Source organism: Mauremys reevesii, linkage group 2 (genome assembly GCF_016161935.1).
Source record: "Mauremys reevesii isolate NIE-2019 linkage group 2, ASM1616193v1, whole genome shotgun sequence".
Classification (NCBI taxonomy): Eukaryota; Metazoa; Chordata; order Testudines; family Geoemydidae; genus Mauremys; species Mauremys reevesii.
In genome coordinates this window covers 270320577-270344596 of record NC_052624.1, presented here as the reverse complement: position 1 = coordinate 270344596, position 24020 = coordinate 270320577, and the positions used below count along the sequence as shown (strand labels likewise).

The 24020-nt window shown below is 44.2% G+C and overlaps 1 protein-coding gene across 1 annotated transcript in view; it reads left to right on the top strand.

Moving 5' to 3' along the window:
* Positions 1–522: 522 nt before the first annotated feature.
* ADCY8 (adenylate cyclase 8) overlaps positions 523–24020 on the top strand; it is a 183028-nt gene continuing 159530 nt past the window's right edge. The window contains exon 1 of the mRNA XM_039527353.1: positions 523–1675. Within this exon, the coding sequence (XP_039383287.1) occupies positions 776–1675 (900 nt within the window). The 5' untranslated portion in view covers positions 523–775. The remainder of the gene's footprint in view (positions 1676–24020) is intronic.

The following is a 24020-nucleotide window of genomic DNA, read 5'->3' as shown; positions in this document are numbered from 1 at the left end:
AACAAAGTCCCGCTGGGCCGGAGTTGCGTTTTGCAGCCGCTCTCTCGGCCCCTGCCAGCCCGCACGGGAGGATGCTGCTGCTGCTGCTGCTGCCCAGCCAGGGATGCGGCCCCGCTCATTGCCCTGCCCGGCCCGTGCCCCGGGGCTGCCAGCCCCCCACTTCTAGGTTTCATGAATGACCTCGGCAAAGACCTTGCTGGGCTGTTTTGTTCTCCTCTCGCTCTTGCCCGGATGGCTTCTGCGGGCCGGCCCCTTCGGGATGACAGCGGGTCGATGAGTCCCTCGCGCCCCGAATCCCGGGGAGAGTAACAGCAACACCCCGGGGGGGCTGCAGACTCCGTGGGTGCATGTTGCACCGCTCCGTGCTCCAGCAGCTGGTCCCTGGATGGGACCAAGGCTGCTCCGTCCCCGGGACGTTGCCTCGCTGAGCCTGGGGGCGGGACGGGGGGGGGCACTTTGCCGGTCCATGGGCCTCTCCTCCTCCTCCTCCTCTCTGCGCTGCGCGGTGCCAAGCCAGACATCACAGCGGCGTGGCTGCACCTGCTAAAAACCAACCGGCGGCAGAACCAACCAGCCCGCTTCGCTCCCCCGCCCAGTAAACCCGCCCGGACTCGCGGCATGCAGCAGGGCACCGAGCCGGCTCTGCCAGAGGCGCCAGGCGCGGGGCGACCCGGCCCTGCCACCCTCCGCTAACCGCCCGCCTCTCGATGTGACACTCGCCCACCCCGGCACCCCCTGGCTCCTGCTCCTCCCCCGCCTCTGCCCCCCGGCCGCCATGGAGCTCTCCGAGGTGCGGTGCCTGAGCGACAGCGAGGAGCTGTACACCATCAACAGGACCCCCCCCTGCAGCGGCCGCGCCAGACCCCAGCGCCTGCTGTGGCAGACCGCGGTGCGCCACATCACCGAGCAGCGCTTCATCCAGGAGCAGAGCAGCAGCAGCGGGGGGAGCAGCAGCGGGGGCAAAGCCCTGGGCTCGCAGGACTCCTGCTGCCCCAACCACCACCCGCACCCGCACCCGGCGCGGCGCCCGTCCGAGCGCCACAACAACGGGGGCACCAAAGTCTTCCCGGAGCGCACCAGCAGCAGCGGGGACCTGGGCTTCCTGCACCTCGACTGCGCCCCCAGCAACTCCGACTTCTTCCTCAGCTGGGGCTACACCTACCGCGGGGTCATCTTCCCCACGCTGCGCAACTCCTTCAAGTCCCGGGACCTGGAGCGCCTCTACCAGCGCTACTTCCTGGGCCAGCGGCGCAAGTCCCAGGTGGTCATGAACATCCTGGACGTGCTGACCAAGCTGACTCTGCTGCTGCTCCACTTGACCCTGGCCTCGGCCCCCATGGACCCCATCAAGGGCATCCTGCTGGGCTTCTTCACAGGCATCGAGGTGGTGATCTGTGCCTTAGTGGTGGTCAGGAAGGACACGACCTCCTACACCTACCTGCAGTACAGCGGGGTGGTGACTTGGGTGGCCATGGCCACACAGATCCTGGCCGCTGGCCTGGGCTGTGGCCTTCTGGGCGACGGGATCGGCTACGTGCTCTTCACCCTCTTTGCCACCTACAGCATGCTTCCACTGCCCCTCACCTGGGCCATCCTGGCCGGGCTGGTGACCTCCTTCCTGCAGCTCGTCATGCAGCTGGTCATCCCTAGGCTGGCAGTGATTTCCCTCAACCAGGTACCCTCTTCATAACGGGGCAGCCAGCCTGCACTTCCGCCCCAGGATGTGCGGGGGGTGGGGGTATAATAGCCCCTTCTTTCTTTAGTCATTGAAATGTGTGTCACTAGGAGGAGAAGGACAAAGATAAGAGACTTTGGTTGAAGTAGGAAAGCCCCCTGGGAGAGGGAGCATGGTTTGGGTTAAGCGTCTGAATTGGGGCAAGGGGGATGTAAAGGTGGGTTTGCTGAATTCCACCCCTCCCCCCACATATCTCACTGGTGCCCCTTGAAACACTCTTTTGGGAGAGAGAGGGGGAAGTTGGGGCACCCTGTCACTTCTCTCGTCCTCGCTTCAAGCGCTGAGCCAGTAGTTAAAGCACAGGGACTGGGAGGCAGCCATGCTGACGCCTCTTCCCAGCTGTGCTCTGATCTATGGCAAATCACTTCACTTGTTTGTGCCTTTTGGTTTCCTCACTCTCAAAATTACACCCTACCTCCCAGGGGTGTTGGGTGTGTGGAGCACTTTGAGATGCTGGCATGGAAAGCGTTGTAGAAAAGTGTAAAATGTTATTAATTACTTTCTTTTCTATAAGAACATAAGAATGGCCATATTGGGTCAGAACAATGGTCCATCTAGCCCAGTATCCTGTCCTCTGACAGTGGCCAGGGTCAGGTGTTTCAGAGGGAATGAACAGAACAGGGCAGTTATTGAGTGATCCATTCCATGTTGTCCAGTCCCAGCTTTTGGCAGTCAGAGGCTAGAGATGCACAGAGACTCTTGGCTAATGGCCATTGATGGACCTATCCTCCATGAACTTATCTAATTCTTTTTTGTATCCTGTTATAGTTTTGGCCTTCACAACATCCCCTGGCAATGAGTTCCACAGGTTGACTGTGTGTTGCGTGAAGAAGGGCTTCCTTTTCTTTGTTTTAAAAACTTCTGCCTATTAATTTCATTGGGTGACCCCTAGTTCTTGTGCTATGTGAAGGAGTAAATAACACTTCCTTATTTACTTTCTCTCCACCATTCATGATTTTATAGAGCTCTATCATATCCCCCCTTAGCAGCTGCTTTTCCAAGTTGTAAAGTTAACCTCTCCTCATGTGCAATGAAACATCTGAGGGTCAGAGCTGAAGCCCGTTGAAATAATGGAAAGACTCCCACTGAATTTAAAGGGCTTTGGATCCAGTTCTTAGGCAGCCATCCAAACAGTCAAACCACCCAACATTGGTTTGCTGGTGGAGGTGGGTCTTCTTGGGTCAAACAGAAGTGTATTGGGCTGGGCACTTTGAAGGACTCACTTGGGACAGGGAGTTTATTGCCTGGTGGAGGTTGTGTGTGCTGTTTTCTGGTTGACAGACCCCTTGTGGGACAAGCTCGGGCACGAACGGGGGCTCGGTTCTGAAAATGTTAACTGCGTAGGGGCAGGAAGGAAGGATAGAAAGAGTAAATGAAGGACTAATATTACTTAGCACTCCCATAGCCCCTTTTGTCCTGCCATTTCAAAATCACTTTACAAACACTAATGTACTAAAAATTGCAACATCCCTGTGAAACTGGGAAATCTGACATTTTGCTAAGTTTTTTTCTCCCACTCGCTGGGCAGCAATGCAGAACTCAGTCATTTAGATGCTCCTTTTCCCCCTTCTAGAATGTCATGGTTCTGTGCTCCCAGTATTTCAGATCAGATTATCATGTAAACGTGACTGATTAAAGTGGAGAGGAGAGGCAAGGGGGGAGTTAATCTCAGCCAGAGGAAAGCACAAAAATAGTGTCATTTTTCTTATATGTAGAAAGTATCTAGCCTCATTTGTGTCTTCTGCTGTTGTTGCCACATGACTGTAAGAGACATGCAAGTAGAAGGCGTGCACATTCTTACACTAGGAGTTTTGACTAGATGGGTCTCCTGGCAATCAGATGCCTCAAACCGGTCTCCAGGCAGCCAGTTGATTCGGCTTATGTCCTTTAGTACTACAGCTATTCCATTTCATTTATTTACCTTGACCTGATGGTCACTGTGTGCACCTTTAGGATCCTTGCCTTATTTCTGATTGCACTCATTTACTGTAACAGCTGGTCTGATTGGCTGCCTTTGCTTGTTAATGTCAAGGCTTTTATGATTTAGATACAGGAGTGTCTTACTTGAGCTGTTAGAATATGAACTAGTTGTGCTGAACTGTAAAGTCTTTGCTGCATAGAATTAAATATATTACAAAAAGGAGTACTTATAACAATCAAAATAATTGTCTATGGCAGGTTTTCAAAAATTCCATCCTGATCCAGTTTCACATACAGAAATATACTTCCATGATCTTTTTTTGTGATGAGTAATACTGTGTAATCTGCTTCATGCATTTCGGTGCAGCTAACTAATCTTTTTTGGGGAAGGAGGGTCATTCATAACATAGACATGAGAGAGATACCGATTATCCCTTCTATTTGAGAGCACAATACCTAGTCAGTTATATGAATGAAATACTATTGAACCATGCAAAATGATAAAGTACTTGCTATATGATTGTCTTTATGAACTAAAAATATAGAACCAGGTAATATTCTCCACACGCTATTCCATACATGGGTCTTGTTTTACACCTTAACAGACCCAGTTATTTAAACTATCAAATTATAAATTGCTTCAGCACTTTTTTCTCCACTAGAATATTTGATTTGCCCTGATCCTCCACCTCCCTGCCAGTGGAAAGGATATTAACATTTATTTGACATTTCACTTTTTTTTTCTTTTTTCTTCTCTTTTTCTTTCCATCCCCTTTGTCCCGCCACTAAGCATTCTCCTGATTTAAGGGAATATAGAGACATATGAGAATATTATAGCTCTCCCTACCTCCCCACCCCATAAAAAAAATGTTCCCGAGAATACATAGTTCAGACTATTTTATTTTCTGATCTTGTATTAAAGTGGAGGAGGAATAGAATAGTAAGTAAAGCCAGCAGCTGGCAGGCGTGTGACCTCTGTTGACACTGGGCGCTCTCCTCTGGCTCTTGGTGCTGAACATCCTTTGCCTTTTTATTTTTGGATGTAGAACATTTTCATTTGGCTCCCTCTTGTGGTTTCTTGTTACTTCCAATAGCAGCTTCTCTCATCTCCCAGCTTAATTTGATATTCCATAGGCTTTCACTCTGCCAGTCCAAATGGTTGGCATGATCCTGCCCGGTGCTTAGAAATTCCTGCCAGGCACTGAACGTCCTCAGCTCCTGTGAAGTAAATGAGAGTTGGATGTGCTCAGTACCCCCACAGAATTGGACCTATTGTCTACATGACAAGGCATAGTTTAGAATAAGTTTGCTGGTACTGCACTAAGACGCAATCAGGTACTGCACTAAGACAATGAATTGTAATTCAAATCACATTATCTACCTTGTACACTGTATTGATTTCTTGCATGGTAAAGTGAAGGAACAGGAAACCATTAAACAATATTCATTGCGTAGGGGCAGCATATTATAAAGTCGTAGTGATGTGATGGCTGCCCTATCATGTAGTTTAGAATAACTCGTATTGTTATTCTTAGCATGTCCACAGTGCATGAGGCTCTGTACACTCACATGGGAAGATACAGCCCAAAGGGTCCCTTTGCACTGTTATAGCCATTTCCCTCTGAGGCTTCCAAAGCATTTTAAAATTATTCATGACTTAAGCCCCATAACACTGTCAATATTATTTTACAGATAGGTGCAGATAGTTTAAATGACTTGCCCAAGGTCAGACATTAAGTCTGTAGGAGAATTCAGTTATCCTGATCTTCCAGATAAAACTGTCTCTTTTATCATATGGTTCATTTTACCCAGGTTGTAAACATCAGATTCTCTGACCCGTGACTATCTAATAATATTACATGCGGTGTTGTTGCAGCTGTGTTGGTCCCAGGATATTAGCGAGACAAGGACGGTGAGACAATACAAGATAAAATAAAAATTAAAGCTAGTACCTCGCCCATGTTGTTTCTCTAATAATGTTATGGAAGCTGTAATAATTTAGCCATCTGGATAGACAGGAAGGTGTGTAGCTACCTAAATTAGACCAGCTACATGAATTAAAATATGCTGGGAACGATGGAAAAGACAGAGGGTGAAATTCTGAGTTTTTCTGGAAATAGGAGTTTTCCCATTGACTTCAATGGGGATTTCATGCGGGGAAAATATTGCATACAGTACTGCATACAATAGCATGGTCTATATTAGCATAGCTAGTTAATTAGTTTATCCCAGTAGTATCCATGTGGACAATGGGTCTGATTCTTTTCTTGCTCATACTGGTGTAAATCAGGAGTAACTCCATCAAAATAATGAAGTTATAGTGGTGTAAGAGGGAAGTCAAGTAGCATGTGTTCTGTTTTCTCTTTATCCTAATTAATTACATTTGTTATTGAGAAGCATATACTCAGATGCAGCTGAAAGTCTTCAGTAATATTGAACATCAGACGCACAGAGTTTGCCTTTTGGGGTAGCTGTGGTTTTTGTTATTGAAGGCACACATTTTAATGCATATAAATATTGCCCACAGTTCACCATTTTCTCCAGTAGTCATTTTCAAGAGGTTACGTGAATTTCCCTCCACGGCTGTTCCAAAATATTATTTAATCTATGATTTACTGATAGCAGTTTCAGGGAGAAAGGGGAAGAGGGGAGGAAAAGAGAGAGAAGTGAAATGAGAAATGAGATAAAGAAAACAAAATTAGCTCTACTCAGGCCCAGTTCTGCAAGGTGCCCAGCACCTATTGGAAGATTCTGAGAATTCTCATCTCCCATTGACTTCCAGTTGGGAGTGCTGAGAACTGTACAGGCAATGTTCAATACGTGCCAAGGTGAAAGCCCACAAAGAGGGTCTGATCCTGTCATCCTGGTGAAGGCAAAGCTTCTGTTGACTTCCCTAGGAATTTTCCCTGAGTAAGGATTGCAAGATCGGGCTCAAAGTCCTTACCCCACTAAAAACAGAACTCTCATTTTTATACGCTTTTTATTTTATTTGGTCAGCTACTGTGATGTGGTGAAGTTTGCTGGAGACATTCCTATAAATGAATTCCCAGAGAGTGTCTGTTTGTATTGTATTTACGATTGAGTTTTCCTCTATTGGATTATAAAATATAAAGAGTAAATTATCTGCGTCAGGAATATAGAGAAGAATAAACAATGCATTTTATATTAATATACAATACAGGCAGATGATGCCATAGATATGAATTCTGACAGGCTGCAAGATAATCATGTAAGCCATGTACATAAACTGGATTTTTATGCTCCACTCCTGCAACCATTGCTCACATAAGTCAATGAGCCTACCCATGATAGAAATAGCTACTCAAACTGATGGCTTGGAGGATCAAGTCTAAATTACGTACATTAAACAGGACTTTTAAAAAGAGTTAAGGAACACTACCAAGATTAGTTAGACCTGAAATTTGATCCTTGTCTTAATAAATCTCTTTGCAGAGGCTATGCAGTTCTTTATGTGTATATGGTTGGTTTTTTTCCAGACATGTTTCAGAGTTATTATAAAAAAAGATGACAAATGGCAACCTTACAATAACAAACTAGTATACATGTCTAACAGGGCTAAAAGATTTTGTAAACACATTCCACCTTCATTATTTCCAATAACTTATTGTTGATATCAGTGTGGGAATTTTGCCACATACCTTGGCAGTATCCTTTGAAATATTTTAGTCTAAAATTGCTTTAAAGACCAATTTGAATTTGAAAGTCAGAAAACGATTAAACTGTTTCACTCTTTAGCCCTAAAGCCTCCTTCATAGCACAATTTACTGTCAAGTTTTACTGCCATTTTTTACCTGGAGTGACTTATAAACTGACTGTATTTTTTTAGATTGGATTATGAACTTGTTTCTTTTTATATCCCGACGGGTATCAGTGGGTCAAAGCATAATTAGATTAGAACTGGATATACTTTTCTCTGGAGCAGCTGCAATAATGTGCTACATAGGACAAATGCATTAGTCATATTTACAATTTGATGATTGATTGCATTTTGAGAGTTCATCAGAAATGGAGTAATCCAAGCAGGAACATGGATGAAGCCTGTTTTTATTACTGAGCTTTATCACTGAGTTTCAGACAACAGCAGGCGAGTGCACTTGCCCTCAGGGGAGGTTAGTATGATCATTTTGAGAGAATATTGTCAAAATCGCTCTGACAACGATTTTTTCCCCCATGATCAAAACACGGGGATGTGCTGGTTTGGCCAAAATAGCAACTTCCATCAAAAACCACTTGCCTGCTAGCATAGTGCACCAAGATAGTTACTGATCATGAATGGATTGGGTTGGCACGGTCCTTTTTCAGATATTCAAGAGATTAAAGGAGGGTAACATCCCCATACTCACTCCTGTATTCTTGCCTGCCCAGCCTCTGAATCTGGCCATGGCCTGGAAGGAGGAATAGCTGCAGCTATTCAACTGATACTTCCCTCTGTAAGCAAGTGGGAGGAGAGGAAGCCCAAGAGTGGGAGGAGTTTGGGCTCTTCCCCCATCTCTACAAGAGTAGTTGGCAAGGCACACATTGGGGTAAGCTGTTGTATGGAATGGGGTTTCCAGAGCAGGAGAGCATGGTTCTCTGAGTTCTTTGGTCTGCTCCCTGGTGCAGTATAGCTACCTACTCAGGGCAGACTGTGATATTACAATCTAGCCCAGTGCCAGGGGCACATATGCAAAATATGTCAGTTATTTGTACAATGTATACTTGAACATTTACAGATCGATTCCAATCTCAGTTACATTGATGTAAGCCAGGAGTAAATGTGATCAGTCTGGCGTGTAGGGCCTGAACCAGAGAGATGCTAACACTCCCAATACCCATTGATTTGCTGGCATTCAGCATAGCTTGGAGCCATGCCCAAAGGGGTCTTGCTAGGTGCTGAATGAATGGAAGGCACTCAGCAGTTTGCATAGGGGCCTGATTAAAGCCCATTGAGGTTAATGGAAAGACTCGCATTGACTTCAGTGAGCTTTGGATCAGAGTCTAGGATTGATTTTGAGTTAGGAAAACCAGCACAATTACTCAGCATTTCTACAAAATGTTACAAGTACATTCCAGGTTAAAGCACTGATTTATGTTTGGAAATCTGCTCATTCTGCCATGTATTGGTTTGCTCTGATTTCAGTCATTTGGAATAAATTATGTCAATCTTATCTTTATAAACACCTGAATCTATATCTGATGATGCTGATGCGCTGCTGCCTAAACTGTAAGAGAGCAAATGAAGAAGCCAATACCATGTTGCACAATGCAAACCACAGAAACATACTGTCACCTGCTGTCACAATAACTTTTCATCATGCAAGTTTTGTTTATAAGCAACTATTTTAAGAAGTCTTTGAATTTCATTGGCATTTCATTTCCCAGCTTCTCCTGCTGCAGGGTTTCACACAGTTAGCCTAGCAGGAAAGACTCAGACTTTAAGGCCAGAAGGACCATCATAATCTTTGCAGGTCACAGACCCTCATTCACCCAGCCCATAACCACTGTCTGAGTTACTGCAGTCCTTTTGTTCTTGACAAATCTATGCTGGCTATTCCTTATAACACTATTATTCGCTAGGTGCTTACAGACTGATTGTTTTAATAATTGAGAGTAGGGCTGCTGAGTAGTTTAATTAACCACTACTGCAATGAAGCATTCTGAGAAACCACTGAAGCATTTAAGTGCAGCAACAGCCATTTTATCAGCTACTGCAAAAAAATGCTTTCCTTGCACATAATCCAGAGGGTTTGGGGCTTTATTTGTTTGTCTTCTCATCCTGGTGCTCTTAGTATTAATTTAATTCATATTTTCTACCTGTTTTGAATTATGAATCTGAATGCAAAGTGAACATGAGTTTCATGATTTGATCATTGTATCCACTGCAATTTTTTATTTTTTACCTGATTTTTCCCATTGTTTTACAACTTCATATGCCAAAGTATGTTCTTTTCCTTAGAACCCTACATTGTTTCTAAATGCATAGTCCTCTTGGAGTTAGAGGGTACAATCAATGGGAGCCTCTAACGGGGCCAGGATTTCACCAAGAATATTTTTGATTTTTCTAAACAAGGGCGGAGAGAGAGAGAGAATTGCAGTATTTACACAAAAACAATGAGGAGTCCTTGTGGCACCTTAGAGAGTATTTACACAGCTATCCTAGTTCATATTTTTAAAAGAGATTTGCATCACCGACACATTATTATTCCTCCTTTTCTCCAATCTCTGCTGATTTACTTAGGGGGTCAGTTCTTCAGGGCAGGCACTAGCTCTTTGTTCTGTGTTTGTTCTGTGTTGATCCATGCCTGGGGCCTGGAGGCACAACCACACACAAATAATTAATAATAATTTGGTAAGTCTTTCCGTGAATAAGAGACATAGTGTGGAAAATTATTTATAAAATAATGTCTACCTTAAATGTGCAACAGAGAGATTAATTAAAGAAACAACTATTTGTTTTCCCATCTCTGTTACTCAAACAAATGAAGAAGATCTATATCGTATGTGATTGTCTTTGTCTTATGTGTAGGGCCCTACCAAATTTATGGCCAGAAAAATGCATCACGGACCATGAAATCTAGTCTCTCCCCATGAAATCTGGTCTTTTGTGTGTTTTTGCCTTATACTATACAGATTTCACGGGGGAGACCAGCATTTCTCAAAGTGGGGGTCTTGACCCAAAAGGGAGTTGCAGGGGGTGGCAAGGTTATTTTCGGGCAGTCATAGAATTGCCACCTTTACTTCTGCGCTGCCTTCAGAGCTGGGCGGCTGGAGAGTGGCAACTTTTGGCCAGGCACCCAGCTCTGAAGGTGGCACGTCACCACCAGCAGCACAGAAGTAAGCATGGCAGTACCATACCATGCCACACTTACTTCTGTGCTGCTGCCTTCAGAGATGGGCAGCTGGAGAGTGGTGGCTGCTGACTGAGGGCCCAGCTCTGCAGGAAGCAGCACAGAAGTAAGGGTGGCAATACCATACCAGGCCATCCTTCCTTCTGTGCTGCTGCTGGCGGCGGCTCTGCCTTCAGAGCTGGGCTCCCGGCCAGCAGCCACCACTTTCCAGCTGCCCAGCTCTGAAGTCAGCACCGCCACCAGCAGCAGTGCAGAAGTAAGGGTAGCAGTACCACAACCGCCCTACGATAACCTTGCAACCCGCCCACAACTCCTTTTTGGGTCAGGACCCCTACAATTACAACACTGTGAAATTTCAGATTTAAATAGCTGAAATCATGAAATTTATGATTTTTAAAATCCTATGACCGTGAAATTGACCAAAATGAACCGTGAATTTGGTAGGGCCCTACTTATGTGAAAGTATTTCTAAAGGGTATCAGTGTTAATAATTTGTATCTATAATGTATATACACATCCTTAGAGACTTCTAAGCATTATAGAGATCATTCCAATACGTATCAAATCTAATTTATTAGGATAGACATTTGTGGTCTTGTAGGGGAGGTATTGGTATCTCGTGCATGCTCCAACCAGGGACTGTGAATCAAGATTTCTGGGTTCCGCTCCTGAATTTGCCACTGCCATGCTGTGTGTGTGACCTTGACAAGTCTCCTATCTCCATTTACAAACATACATATAAATGCATCTTCCAGGGTGCTGTAAGGGTAAATAATTAATGTTTTTGCAAAGTGCTTTGAGAACTTCATGCCAAAGGTATTATGTAAGTGCCAACTCTTATTATTACCTTGTTGACTACACAAAGTTATTCTCATTCTCTGCACCTCATTGTTACCTTTCATTCAAACATATCACAACAAAGAGCAGGAAGAACTACTCTCTGTTTAGTGTCAACAGTCATTAAGATAAGAATGTAGTGAGGGTGATTTCAGAAAAAAATGTTTAAATACGACCTTGTTTTTTATAAAGCAGATCTGATTATGTAGTGATGGATTTTCTCTTTTAAGGACCTGGTACTCTTTTATACCACAGCCACTTTACACCCCCATGGCACTGCAGGAGGCCATACAATGGGAGTAAACTACTTGTATGTCCACTTTAAGGCCTCTTTACATAGCCAGAGCTCATTAGTGTAAATGAGGATTCGGCCTTTGGAGTGCAAAGTTTACATTTCCTAGGATGAATCGTCTGAAATTCGATTCATAATGTTTTTAATCTCTTCTTTATTTCTCCATTTATTGATTAACTCTATGAAAAAGCCTCTCCCCTTCGGAAAATAAGATCTTAAATAAAATAAAAATCAGTCGTTCCTATCAAAGATGGCATGGCACTTTCAAGCACACAATTCAGAGATTCATGAGAAACTGTTTGTGTCTGTTTGAAGCACCATTGCTTATGTCAGTTACTTGCCTTCCCTTTCCAACTGCACTGTGTAGCTAGAGCAAGGTGGCATAGTTAAAATTAAAAATGCAAATCTTAACTGTTCCCACAGCAATGGTAACTGGGCTGCATTGCCCATATGTAGTATTTTCTGTTTGTCTTTTTCTTGTTAAGGCCTCAAGCCTTCTACCATTGAAAGTCAATGGCAAAACTCCCATTGACTTCAAAGGGTTCAGGATTGGAACTATAGTTTTATTTTAAATGAAATCTTGAAATTTGAAGAAAAGAGCTAAACACAACAGAAAATATGGAGTGATGCAACTTTGAAGAAGCTGTGATATTTTTCATGTTATTGCCAATGGAAATACAGCTTTTGGGTTGATAATGTGGGTAGGGATTTACTGTATTTGTTAAAATGAAATGGTTACAATCTCCTTCCTATAAAGCATCCCCGTAGCCAACTGAGAATGGCAGCCCTGGTGCTTGCTAAGCTGGAAAAGAGCATGTGCAATGTTATCACTCCCTGTGTGATGACACAAAGCGAATGGGACTTCAGTTTTCTTTTAAAAAATCTAAACATGCCCATTGAGCATGCTCAGAATTGATTTTCTTCAATAGCTTACAACTTTCTTTTCTGCCAGAAATGTACTTGTCCCTCCGTCGTTAAGGAATATTTATATGTACATTTTCAAACTTCAGCTATATTTTTTGGCTAGTGCCCTATAAAAAATACCTCAAGCAGCAGCCTAATATTACTCCCAAATTGTAAATTTAATGATGGCTGTGATGGCAACCTAAGACATTTTAAAGTGGAGTTCTCCTCTGAAAAGTAACTTCATAGACGTAGCATTGGGGGTTCCCATTTATTGTCTGTTAGTGATTTCCACCTCATGGTCCAGATCAATGGGATTACTCATGTATTTAAAATTATGCACGTTTACTGGATTGGTATCTTTCCGAATGGCAAAGTAACTGCCAACCCTACAAATTCAGTCCAAGATCTGGAAGTGAAGCTGGGTCCTTTCCTTCTCAGCCATCTACATAACCTTGTTGCCTTTAGTGGATTTGCACATGTAAATAAATGGCACTTATTATTTAATTCTGTTGGTGATGCACAAGAAGGAATAGAACCCTTTTACTGTTTACTGCCTGAGTTTTGTAAGAGAAGTAAAAAGCAGTAAAAACATTTTGTCACTAAGCTCGGAATATTCGACCCTGAAAATACAAAACAAATAGCTCTGCTGAATAAGAAAGTGTTAGGTTTACATAGACAAGGTGTGTGAGGTAATATCTTTTATTGGAATAGCTTCTGTTGGTGAGAGAGACAAGCCTTCGCTCTAGGACCTTGCTCTGGGCTCTGCTTTCTCACGAGGTCCTAGAACTCAGGCTCCAGCCTGAGCACAAACATCTACAGCACAATTTTACAGCCCCTCAGCCTGAACCCCTCCCATCCCCCGCCCCCAAGCCTGAGTCAGCTGACACAGGCCAACAATTTAATTGCAATGTAGACATACCCAGAGTTTCATAATTAAATACAAGGTGAAACAGATTGTTTGGCATAAGTAGTTAACACATATTCTAAGGGATCATTAAAGGTGAAGTGGCCCATTAACAACTACAAGTCATACCACAAAACGGAAGGGATAATGGGTTACAGATTCTTGTAATAAGCCATAAATCTAGGGTTGCCAGGCATCCAGTTTTCAACTGGAATGCCCGGTCGAAAAGGGATCCTGGCAGTTCCGGTCGGCACTGCCGACCAGGCCGTTAAAATTCCGGTCGGTGGCGCAGCAGAGGCCCCGGACTAAGGCAGCCTCCCTGCCTGCCCTGGCTCCATGTGGGTTCAAGAAGCGGCAGCTAGGTCCCTGCAGCCCCGAGGCTTATGGGCAGGCAGAGAGGCTCCGTGTGCTGTCCCCATCCCCAGCGCCGGCTTCGCAGCTCCCATTGGCCAGGAACTGCAACCAATGGGACCCTGCAGGGCAGGGTGCAGAGTCTCTCTGGCCACCTATGTGCCATGGGGCCGCAGGGACCTGGAGGATGCTTTCTGGGAGCTGCGGTAAGCGCTGCCAGGACCCTAACCCTGAACCCCAACCTCCTGCCCAGCCCAGAGTTCCCTCCTGCACCCCGAACCCCTTATTCCCAGCCCCACCCCAGAGCCCAAACCCCCTGCCGGAGCCCTTGACCCCAGACACACATACCCTAACCCCCTGCCACAGCCCGGAGCCCTCCCTCGCACCCTGAACCCCTCATTTCTGACCCCCACCCCTCGCCGAGAGCCCATACTCCCCACCCCACACTCCAACCCCCTGCCCCAGCCAGGTGAAAGTGAGTGAGGGTGGGGAAGAGTGAGCAACAGAGGGAGGGGTGATGGAGCGAGCAGAGGACAGGGCCTTGGAGAAGGGGTGGGGTGGGTGCAGGGCCTCGGGAAGGGGCGGGGCAGGAGTGTTTGGTTTTGTGCGATTAGAAAGTTGGCAACCCTACATAAATCAAGTGTTTTTATTAAGACCATGATTTTAAGGGCCGAGCAACATTGTGGATTTAAGCTCCCAGGGTCATCCTTTGAAGGTGGTGTGCATGTTTCCATTGAGGATGAGGACTGAGAGGTCTGATATGGAGTGATCATTTTGTTGAAAATGGTGCTTTTGTCTTTTGTCATTTTTCTACATGCGAGCATAGTGATTGTCTGGTTTCACCCACATACTTGTTATTGGGGTGCACTGGATGAGGTACACTACATGTTGTAATAGGCATGTGTAGGACCCATGGATCTTGAAAGGTGTTTTGGGGCATAGGCATGTATTGATTACCATAGCAATGGTGATATGTCTGCAGGCTTTGCATCTAGGCACTTTTCAGACATGCTCTTTAAGGCCTTAAAATACAATTACATTTGGAAAAAGGACTCAGTAAAAATGACATTGTGGAGTTTGTTACTTGCTTTCCGATCAGATTAATTATCTTTACACATTGAAATAATATCGGCTGTTTTCCTAAAGTTTGTGTGTACCTAGGGAGAACTGATAGGTGCTATATAAAGATTGAGAATAAATACATTAATTAATAAACACACACACTGTTTTTCTAATTACCATTGCTACAAACTCAAGCTGGAATCTGGAAATGAAGCTGTATTTTTTATGCCATCAGTAATAAAGATCCTGCAATTAGAAACTTCATGGTACGTTGTGCAGTAAATTGAGCTGAATTCTATCATCAGCTTTCTTTACAGAAGTCAGCAACGTGCCTTAAGGGAGGCACTGGCTATCTCCATCAGCAGTGGATTCCTTTGCAATAGACCCTGCTAATCTTCACCACCTATGCAGCATATGTAGGATATGGACCCAGAATTCTATTTGTGGCACAAAGTGTTCTCAACTCTCATACCTCAAGGAAGTCACAGTGTTTGTGCCTCCAGAATTTGCTTGGCGGAGATATCCAGTTTAGTTCAAATCTGCTTGATTTGCTCCACAAAGTAACATGACGTTTGAAGATAGCCTGGATCAACCTTTAATGAGAAATTAGCCCACAGTATTGTTGGTGATGCAAAAAGAGGGTAGGATCCAGCTGGTTCTTCCATAACAGTAATGATAGATTGCTAAAAGTAGTGAAACATGTTCTGTTCAGTAAAGTCAGCATGTACTGTAGAATGCAAAGAAACTGCAGGGATCAAGTATGCCAAATAAGCAGAGGCCATTTTTACACAGTCACATTTTTTTTTTATTTTATCACAAACTCACTTTAATTCTTTCTTGTGCTGAGTTAATAAAAATCCACCCAGTTCCAATGCCACACAAAGCTGCAAAATTCTCCCACCCCTAATTTCATAGCCCTATTCTAATTTTAATAATCTCATTAATGTACATTGCTTTGTATATGACCACAGATCATGTTCTTTATTGCAGATGTCATTCAGTAGACTAGCAGAACATGTATACACAAGTTTGAGTAAAGAACAATAAGGTAGAATTTTTACTGTTTCTAATTAAAGCTTTGATTCAGCAAGATACTTTAAATACATGCATAACTTTAAGCATATGAGTTGTCTTGTTGAAGCCAGTAGGACTTGAGCTGGCAAAGTATTTTTGGCAAATAGTAAATTCACTGAAATATTAATTTTTCAGGACATCAAAACCATTTGCAAATTCGGGTTGATTTCAGCAACTAGTTTCAGCTTCAAAAAACTGATTTTTGGTAAAGCCAAAAACTGTTTGTTTCAGCTACTTTGAAATGTTTCATTTTGACTTTTTGTTTCAAAATGGTGGTTTGTTTTGGTATTTAACCAAAAACAAAATGAAAAAACAAAAACTTTTGTTTTCAGTCAAACAAATAATTTTGTTTGACCCAAAACAAATTCTTTTTAATTGTTGGGTGTTCTTTTTATTTTTTTATTTTTTGTTTTGGCAAGAAAAGCAACAAATAATAATCAATTTTGGTGTGAACTGAGCCTCCCCCCGTTCCCACCCCCAATTTTCCAGTTCGGTCCCCGCAACCAAAACATCAGTTATTGTTCAACTCTAGATTGACCTACTCATGATCTTAAAATTATGCAGAAGCCTATGGGACTTTTATAAAAATAACAGAAATCTTAAAATGTGGATAAAAATGGCCTTGAATAAGATTCATAGCTTCTCTACCTCTTGTCTTGCAGCTGGGGATCACCCAGGTCCCGGCCAAGATCTCTGACAGCTAAACATGCCCATTTGTCAGGGAATCTAGAGCATGGGTTGGGGTGGGGAACTTAGGAGCAGTTATGGAGACCCTACACCACTGGCAGATTCCTCTGTTTCGGAGAAATTCTCTTGGGGCTGGAGCCACTGGGTCTAAGGCTGCTTTATGTAACTGGAGCTGCGGAAGCATCCTTGTGGGCCGACCATCTGGCCCACTTTGCACAGGTATAAGTGACTACAGGAGATGCCAAGACATTGAGAACTGGCTTTCCTTGTAGCTCAATGAATATAAAATGCTCCCCATCTTGTCTAAATAAACGGAGACTCTTAGCAGGAGCACAGAATTGTAATTCAGGCAGCATATTGGCTAATGTTCTCTTCAGGAACAATAAACTGAGACCTTGCTGGGATATTCTTTTATAATTTTTTCATCGCGTGAAGGGCAGTTCACTCATTCAGCAGCGTGCCTTAATTTCCAGTGCACAAATACACATCAGCACAGTTCAGAATAACGATATAAAATTCTTCTGCTTTAATAAAGGATTTTCAAGGCAGCTATCTACCAGCTCCTGCAATCCTGGAATCTGGCCGTAATGATGAATACTTTGGGAGTTCAGGCCTTTAGGAAAAATATTCAAACTTATTCTGAGGACATTGTTATAGAACCAGGGAACCTCTGGAACTGAAAGCAAGAATCTCTACAGCCTGAGGTGAAGGGCCAGCTTCTCCCCCAATGAACTGTAATAAAGACATGTCTACACTGCATTGTAAATACAGGTCTGTGGGATCCAGGCTTGTGGACTCAGTGTTTCCAAACCTATACTCGAGCAGCCACACTGCATTGTAAACCTAGGTTTACAGTTTCTGGGCCCAGGTTTCACAGCTGTGCTAGTGCGTTCACACTGCGCTACTCAGACCTTCTGACTCAGGTCTTCAACTTGAACTGCATCAACACTGCAAAATGATGGGGCTTGGCCCTGAGTCACAGCAGGAGTTGGTCTCAGGCCCACCCCACGAGGTGGTTCTAGGATCCACGTCCTGCATGAATGCTGATCAGAATCAGACAGTTTTGTGTGTGGATGATAGTGGGGTTTGGGCTCAAGCCATAGTCTGAGCCCAAGTTTACAACGCAGTGTAGGCATACCCTAACAGAATCACATCCCCTGTGGATCAAGCACCAAGAGGCACACATAACACATTGACCAATGGGCTAAAATTGTTCTTCATGTTATTCTTTTACTAGAAATATTTCAAAAGTGCCAACCACCCTCCCTCTGATAATCAAGCCAACCTTCAAGGTGTCTCAGATAAAGTGACCAAATGTCCCAATTTTATAGGGACAGTCCCGATTTTTTGTGGGGGAGGGTGTTGTGTTCTTATATAGGCACCTATCACCTCCTACCCCGTCCTGATTTTTTACATTTGCTATCTGGTCACCCTAGTCTCAGGTCAGGGAGCCAAAACTTCCAGTATGCAAAATCACCAGTCACTTTGGAAAATGTTGGCTGTAATAGTTGTCTAAGTTAACAATCGCACAGAAAGGAGAGATCTTCCATTGTTGTACGCAGTGTTGTCGTAGCCGTGCTGGTGAGACAAGCTCTCTCACCAACGGAAGTCAGTCCAATAAAAGATATTACCTCACCCACCTACTCACAGAGAAGAGAGTCAACTACAACAGAGCGTGATGCCTCTGGGATCCCCTCTGTATGCCCTGCTGGGAAAATGGAAGGCTGCGCCTGTTTAGACACCCTCCTGCCATCCCCTGCTGGCTTAGAGGGGTTTAGAGAGGGAGCCTGCCCTGCTGTGTCTGGCTTCACCAGCAACAGGAGCTGCTCCATTGCCTGCTCACACACAAGGTTATTGGGAGATGGGGTCAGAGGGGCAGTGGGGGGAGTGTGGGCAGAGGAGGCTTGTGGAGGGGGGCAAGAGTTACATGGGGAAAATTGGAGAGATGGGAACAGTACAGTCTGGTGCTGGGGAATGGGGGAGAAATACAGGGGGACCTTGGAGAAGGGCAATTGGGGGGAACTAGAGGAAGGGAAACAGAGGGAAAGATGGGCAAGGGGGAGACCAGTAAGGTGACGAGCTTGGGTGCGGGGCCACCACAGACAGGGACTTTGGGTTGGGGTTTGGGTACAGGAGTACTGGGGATGGGGTAACAAGTGCAAAGGGGGTTCTTGAGGAAAATGGACAGGTAAAAAGTGATCTGGGGGGAAGCAAAGGGTGTGGTGGGGAAACTGGGAGGGTGGCAGGGAAGGAGAAGCAGAGTAGTTGAGAGACTTGGGGGGAGGGGAGCTCTGTAGGAGACCTCAGGGGCACCTGGCAAGAGGGAAGCAGAGACTGGGAAGGGAGCTGATGATGGGAAGGCAGAGCCTGGGAACTGGAGAGGGAGGGATCAGGGAGACAGAGTGAAGAGAGGTGAAGACATAGATTAGTTGGAGAAGGGATGGGGTATACAGAGCAAAGAGGGAGGGTGAGACATCTTGAGAGACAGAGGGGGAGTATCTGAGGGATTGAGAAAGAGAGAAGTAGAGGTTTGGTGCATGTCAGAGTGAGGGGATATTATGGGTATATGTTTTTGAGAGACCTGGGGGCAGAGGAATATTGGGAGAGGCAGAGAGAGATGGGGACTTTGCACGGCAATGAGGAGGGGAGTGGAATGCTAAGTACTTTTGAGCTTTAGAGCTAGGTCTTAGAGTTAGAAACATTTCTGTGTATCGTTATAAATACAGTGTCCAGCTCTTCAGCAGGGGAAGGCTAGTGCTGCTGGTCCTCTTTGTTCACAAGCTGACATATGGTGCCATGGAAGCATCAGTGGACCAGAACTAAAATTATCACTGCCGGACCCAGAAAAAGGTCATTTGGGGATAAATTCCACATTTGAAGGAAAAACTTGCTTTTCTTTTTAGAACTGGTCAAAAAATGCAATTAATCTTCATGGGAAATATCAAAACATTTTTTATTTTTTCTAAGTTTCCTGTGAAAAAAATTCAGGGTTTGTTTTAATTAAAGAAAAGAAAAGAAAATAATTGGTTTTCAGTTAAAAAAAAGCATTGGTTTTCAACTGTATATATCCAAATTCTAACAGTTTTCCTGAAATATTAATATTTTAAATGAAAAATGTTTGGTTTTCTGTTTCTGGTTTTTCATTAAAAAAATAACACAACCCAAATTTCACCCAAAACAATTTTTTTCCAATTTGAAAGCCATTTTTCATTAATAAAATGTTTTGACGAATTAATTTTGATCAGCTCTGATTATTTTGGTGGTAGGTGCTTTTCCTTTAAAAAATAGGAGTTGTTTGAAGTAACTTAGAGGTTGGTGATTCTTTTAAGTACTCCGTGTAGAGACAGTTTATATACTGAGTGTGAGGATGAGGTCAAATGTGCATGATCAATACAGTTTATTACATGACTGTGTGGTTTACTTCATGGTTGCAGAAATACAGGAATTTATTTTATTAGTCTCATGCTCATATATGTGTTTATGTCTAGCTGTTTTCTACAAACTGATTACTGTTAAAATGGCAGCATTTGCAAAAAGTGATATTGCTCTGTTTTTCCCTATATTTAGAATAGTTTATAAATGTGGTTTCTGTGTCATATCTGTTACCAGATGTTGACATAATAATGGCAACTAATGTATTTGAAAATCTCTGAATCAGTGTTTTTCTATAGCACCAGCACTGTTGTATCTGAACACACAGGGAGAAACCATTTGAATATTGGGGCCTGATTCATTCTCCGTCAGGATACAAGACTTCCCCATTTTCTCCAGCAAGAGACACCCATATCCCATAGAGCTGTGGTGCCCAACCTTATGACACAGGAGGGACACATAAAAGCCTACATACTTTAATAAGATTTAAAGTCACCTGTACTGATTTATACTTTATGTTCAGCTTGCTTCATATGTATTTAAATAGGTTGTTTCTAAGTACAGTATTGTCTGTTTACACACTTGTGTAAACTAAAATGGTGTAAACAGGACAACAAAACGCTAATGAATCAGCCATTAGTAAATTGTGTTGAAGCAGGCCATGGGCCTTATAAATTGCTCCAAAGGGCCATAAGTTAGGCTCCCCTGCCATAGAGAGAGAATTAGGCTGCTTGGTTGGCTAGCCTGCAGCCAGTTTGATTGGAGAACCTCTACTGTTTGCTGGAGGATGTAACCCAGGAACCGCTTGATGCCAACTAGCAGAGGACACCAGGGGTAGAGTTTTACAAGGATCCCCTGGGTCAGATATATGTACATATTAAATTTATCAAAGGGTTGAATGTCAGGTCTCTATAAAAAGCCACTAGCCCACTGGTCATCATAATCATTTAAAAATGTATGTACAGATAATAGTTAAGGATTTATGTAGCTATACTGGAAATTAGGTTCTCAAAGCCTTGGAACTAAGGTAGATGACCAATAGGTGATATGTCTGAAGCCTGGACTGCACTACAAAGTCAGGTCGACATAAATATCCTTGCATCGACCTAGTTCTTCATGTGTCTACACTTAAATTTGTTTCCCACCACTGTAAGCACCCTGTTATAGCAACACAGTAACACTGCCTCTCTGTGATGCTTCGAGCCATGGTCAATATACTGAGGTCAGTGCAGTGCGAGTGTAGACATTGCATTACTTATGTCCACATAACTGTCCTCCTGCAGCTGCCCCACAATGCCCGACATTAACCACTTTGGTCACAAGTGTGAAGTCCACCGCCCCGGGTAACGAAGGCTGGAAGCCCTCCCTCCACTTTAAAGTCTCACAAATTTTTGAAATGCCTTTTCCTGATTGTCCAGCATGGTGAGCACACATAGCAGCTCTCCATCGTCATGTGCAACTGCCCAGCTGAGCATGCCAGCAACATGTGCCAGATGCGCTCCTGCTTGGAATAGACAGGAGATATTGGATCCCCTTGACCTATGGGGAGAAGAGGCTGTGCAAGCACAGCTATGGACCAACCATAGAAATGGCGACATCTATGAGCAGATTGCATGAGGGATATCGGAGAAGGAGTATGGTACAGGGACCAGCAGCAGGGACACATGAAAGTGAAGGAACTGCAGCAAGCATGTCAGAAGGTCAGGGAGATGAACTGTCAGTCAAGTGCCAAGCCGCAGACCTGCCGCTTTTACAAAGAGCTGCATCCCATACTTGGAGGAACCTTACCACCGCCCTGTAGACCACCATGGATACCTTTGGGGAACCCAAGTTACAGGCTCCTGGCATGAACAGTGAGGAGGAGGTGGAGGAGGTAGAGAAGGAGATGGGAAATGTGGGATGAAGTGGGAATTTTCTGTAATATTTTTATGAATCCTATCTATGCCTCAGTTTCAACAATATGCTGCACTTCACCCAATAAAGAGTGGGAAAGGACTGTTTGCTCTCAGGGCAGGCTAAGAAACATAAGTGTGGATGTTGCCTACCTATCTGAGCCTTAGTCCCCATATCAGTGGAGCACCTGAGAAGACAATGGAAAAGCCAATCACCAGGATATTGACACCTAACAACCAATAATCCAGAGGGAGATGGAATTCCCCAAGTGGTGTGAGGTAGGGGGGATAAGTGTTGGCTGCTGGGAGGAGTCAGGGCTCTCACCTAGGAACTGACCAAGGAGGTCAGACTGAGAAACACACAGAGCTTGAACAATGAGAGTCACTACAGCTTGGCTGGGCTGTGGGCTGACCAGAATGGACTATGCTTTCTCCTTCATTTCTCTGTGTTAACCAAAGGACTCTCTATGCTGTGTTCCAGTTGACTAAAAAACCCTATTGGTTTTGATAATGCTGTTTGAGTGTCATTGCAAATGTTTGGCAAGGTGCATTAATCCCCGAAGAGTGTACAAGTCTCTAACAGGAGTCTATCTAGTTGGACTCACTGAGCGGATCTGGGGCAAAAATCTGTCTGGGGATTGGTCCTGCCTTGAGCAGGGGGTTGGACTAGATGACCTCCTGAGGTCCCTTCCAGCTCTGGTATTACATGATAATGAGGCTTCTCTGGCAGCAAACACAGAGGCTGCATAGTCTTATGGACCTACAGATTCAACAATTGCCACCTCTCTTCCCTTTGCAATCCATGGAGGACTCCATTAAAGCACCTCCCTACAAACCTCATCAACATTCCATGTGGCATCCAGGGCCACACCCATACTCCTACCACTTCACTCCAGGAGACACTAAGGACAACCACAGCTTCATATATGTTGACCTGTGAAAGCCACAGTTGCCATATATGTAGGTAAAATGGACATGAATGTTTTTTTCCCCTTGCTAAATTCTTTGCACTGATTTTGTTACAGAATAAAATCCTGTTATTTGGGAAATAATTAAACTTTATTAGTTCACAGCATATGCTGCAGAGGGCCTAGCAGTTCAGAAAGCACCTGCTTACTTGTTACTGTACAGTGTGACACAACTCATAGGATCAGTGACAGACAAGGTATAATAATTATAAATGTACAGCAAGAACCACAAAAGTAACAGATGCGTTAATACTGTTATGTTCACAAATGCACACCAAGCACTACACAATTCCCAGCGGGCCTCGAAACAGCAGGGCCAGGTAGAGCACAATACACCACAAAGCATTACTGTGGCTCAGTGTTAAAGTATTCTGTCAAAGAGTCCCTGAGTCATATAGCTCCGCATTTAGCTCTTCTAATAGCTCTTGTGTCTTGATGTTCAAACTCAGCAACCAGCCGTTCCATCTCTGCCCTCTGCCCCAATGGCAATTTTTCCCCCTTTACTTCACAAATGTTATGCCTGACACAACAGACATCTATAACCATTGGGATTTTTGTGCACTGAGATCCAGTCTTGTGAGTAAACGACGCCAGTGTCCCTTCAATCTACCGAAGTGCATTCAACTGTCATTCTGCACTTGCTGAGCCGGTAGCTGAATCTTTCCTTGGTTCTGTCGAGATGGCTGGTGTGTGGCTTCATGAGCCGGGGATCAAACTGTAGAATGGGTCCCCCAGAATCACTATTAGCATTTCAACATCCCCAGTGGTAATCCACCAGTCGAGAAAGAAGGTCCCTGCTTATAGCTTTCTGAATAGCACTGTGTTCTTAAAGATACAAGCATCGTGCACCTTCTCTGACCAGCTAACACTGATGTCAGCAAAGTATCCCCAGTGATCCACCAAACTTGCATAACCATAGAAACGTAGCCCTTTCTATTGATATACTCTATAGCAAGGTCATCCGGTGTCAAAATAGGACTATGCGTGACATCTATTTGTCCACTGCTGTTCAGGAACCCCATTGCTGCAAATCTATCGACTGTGTCCTGCACATTGCTGAGAGTCAAAGTCCTGCATAGCAAGAGGAGATTAATGGCCCTGCACACTTACATGACAACAGCTGCCAGAGAGGATTTTCCAAATCCAAAGTGGTGTCCCACTGACCACAGAGC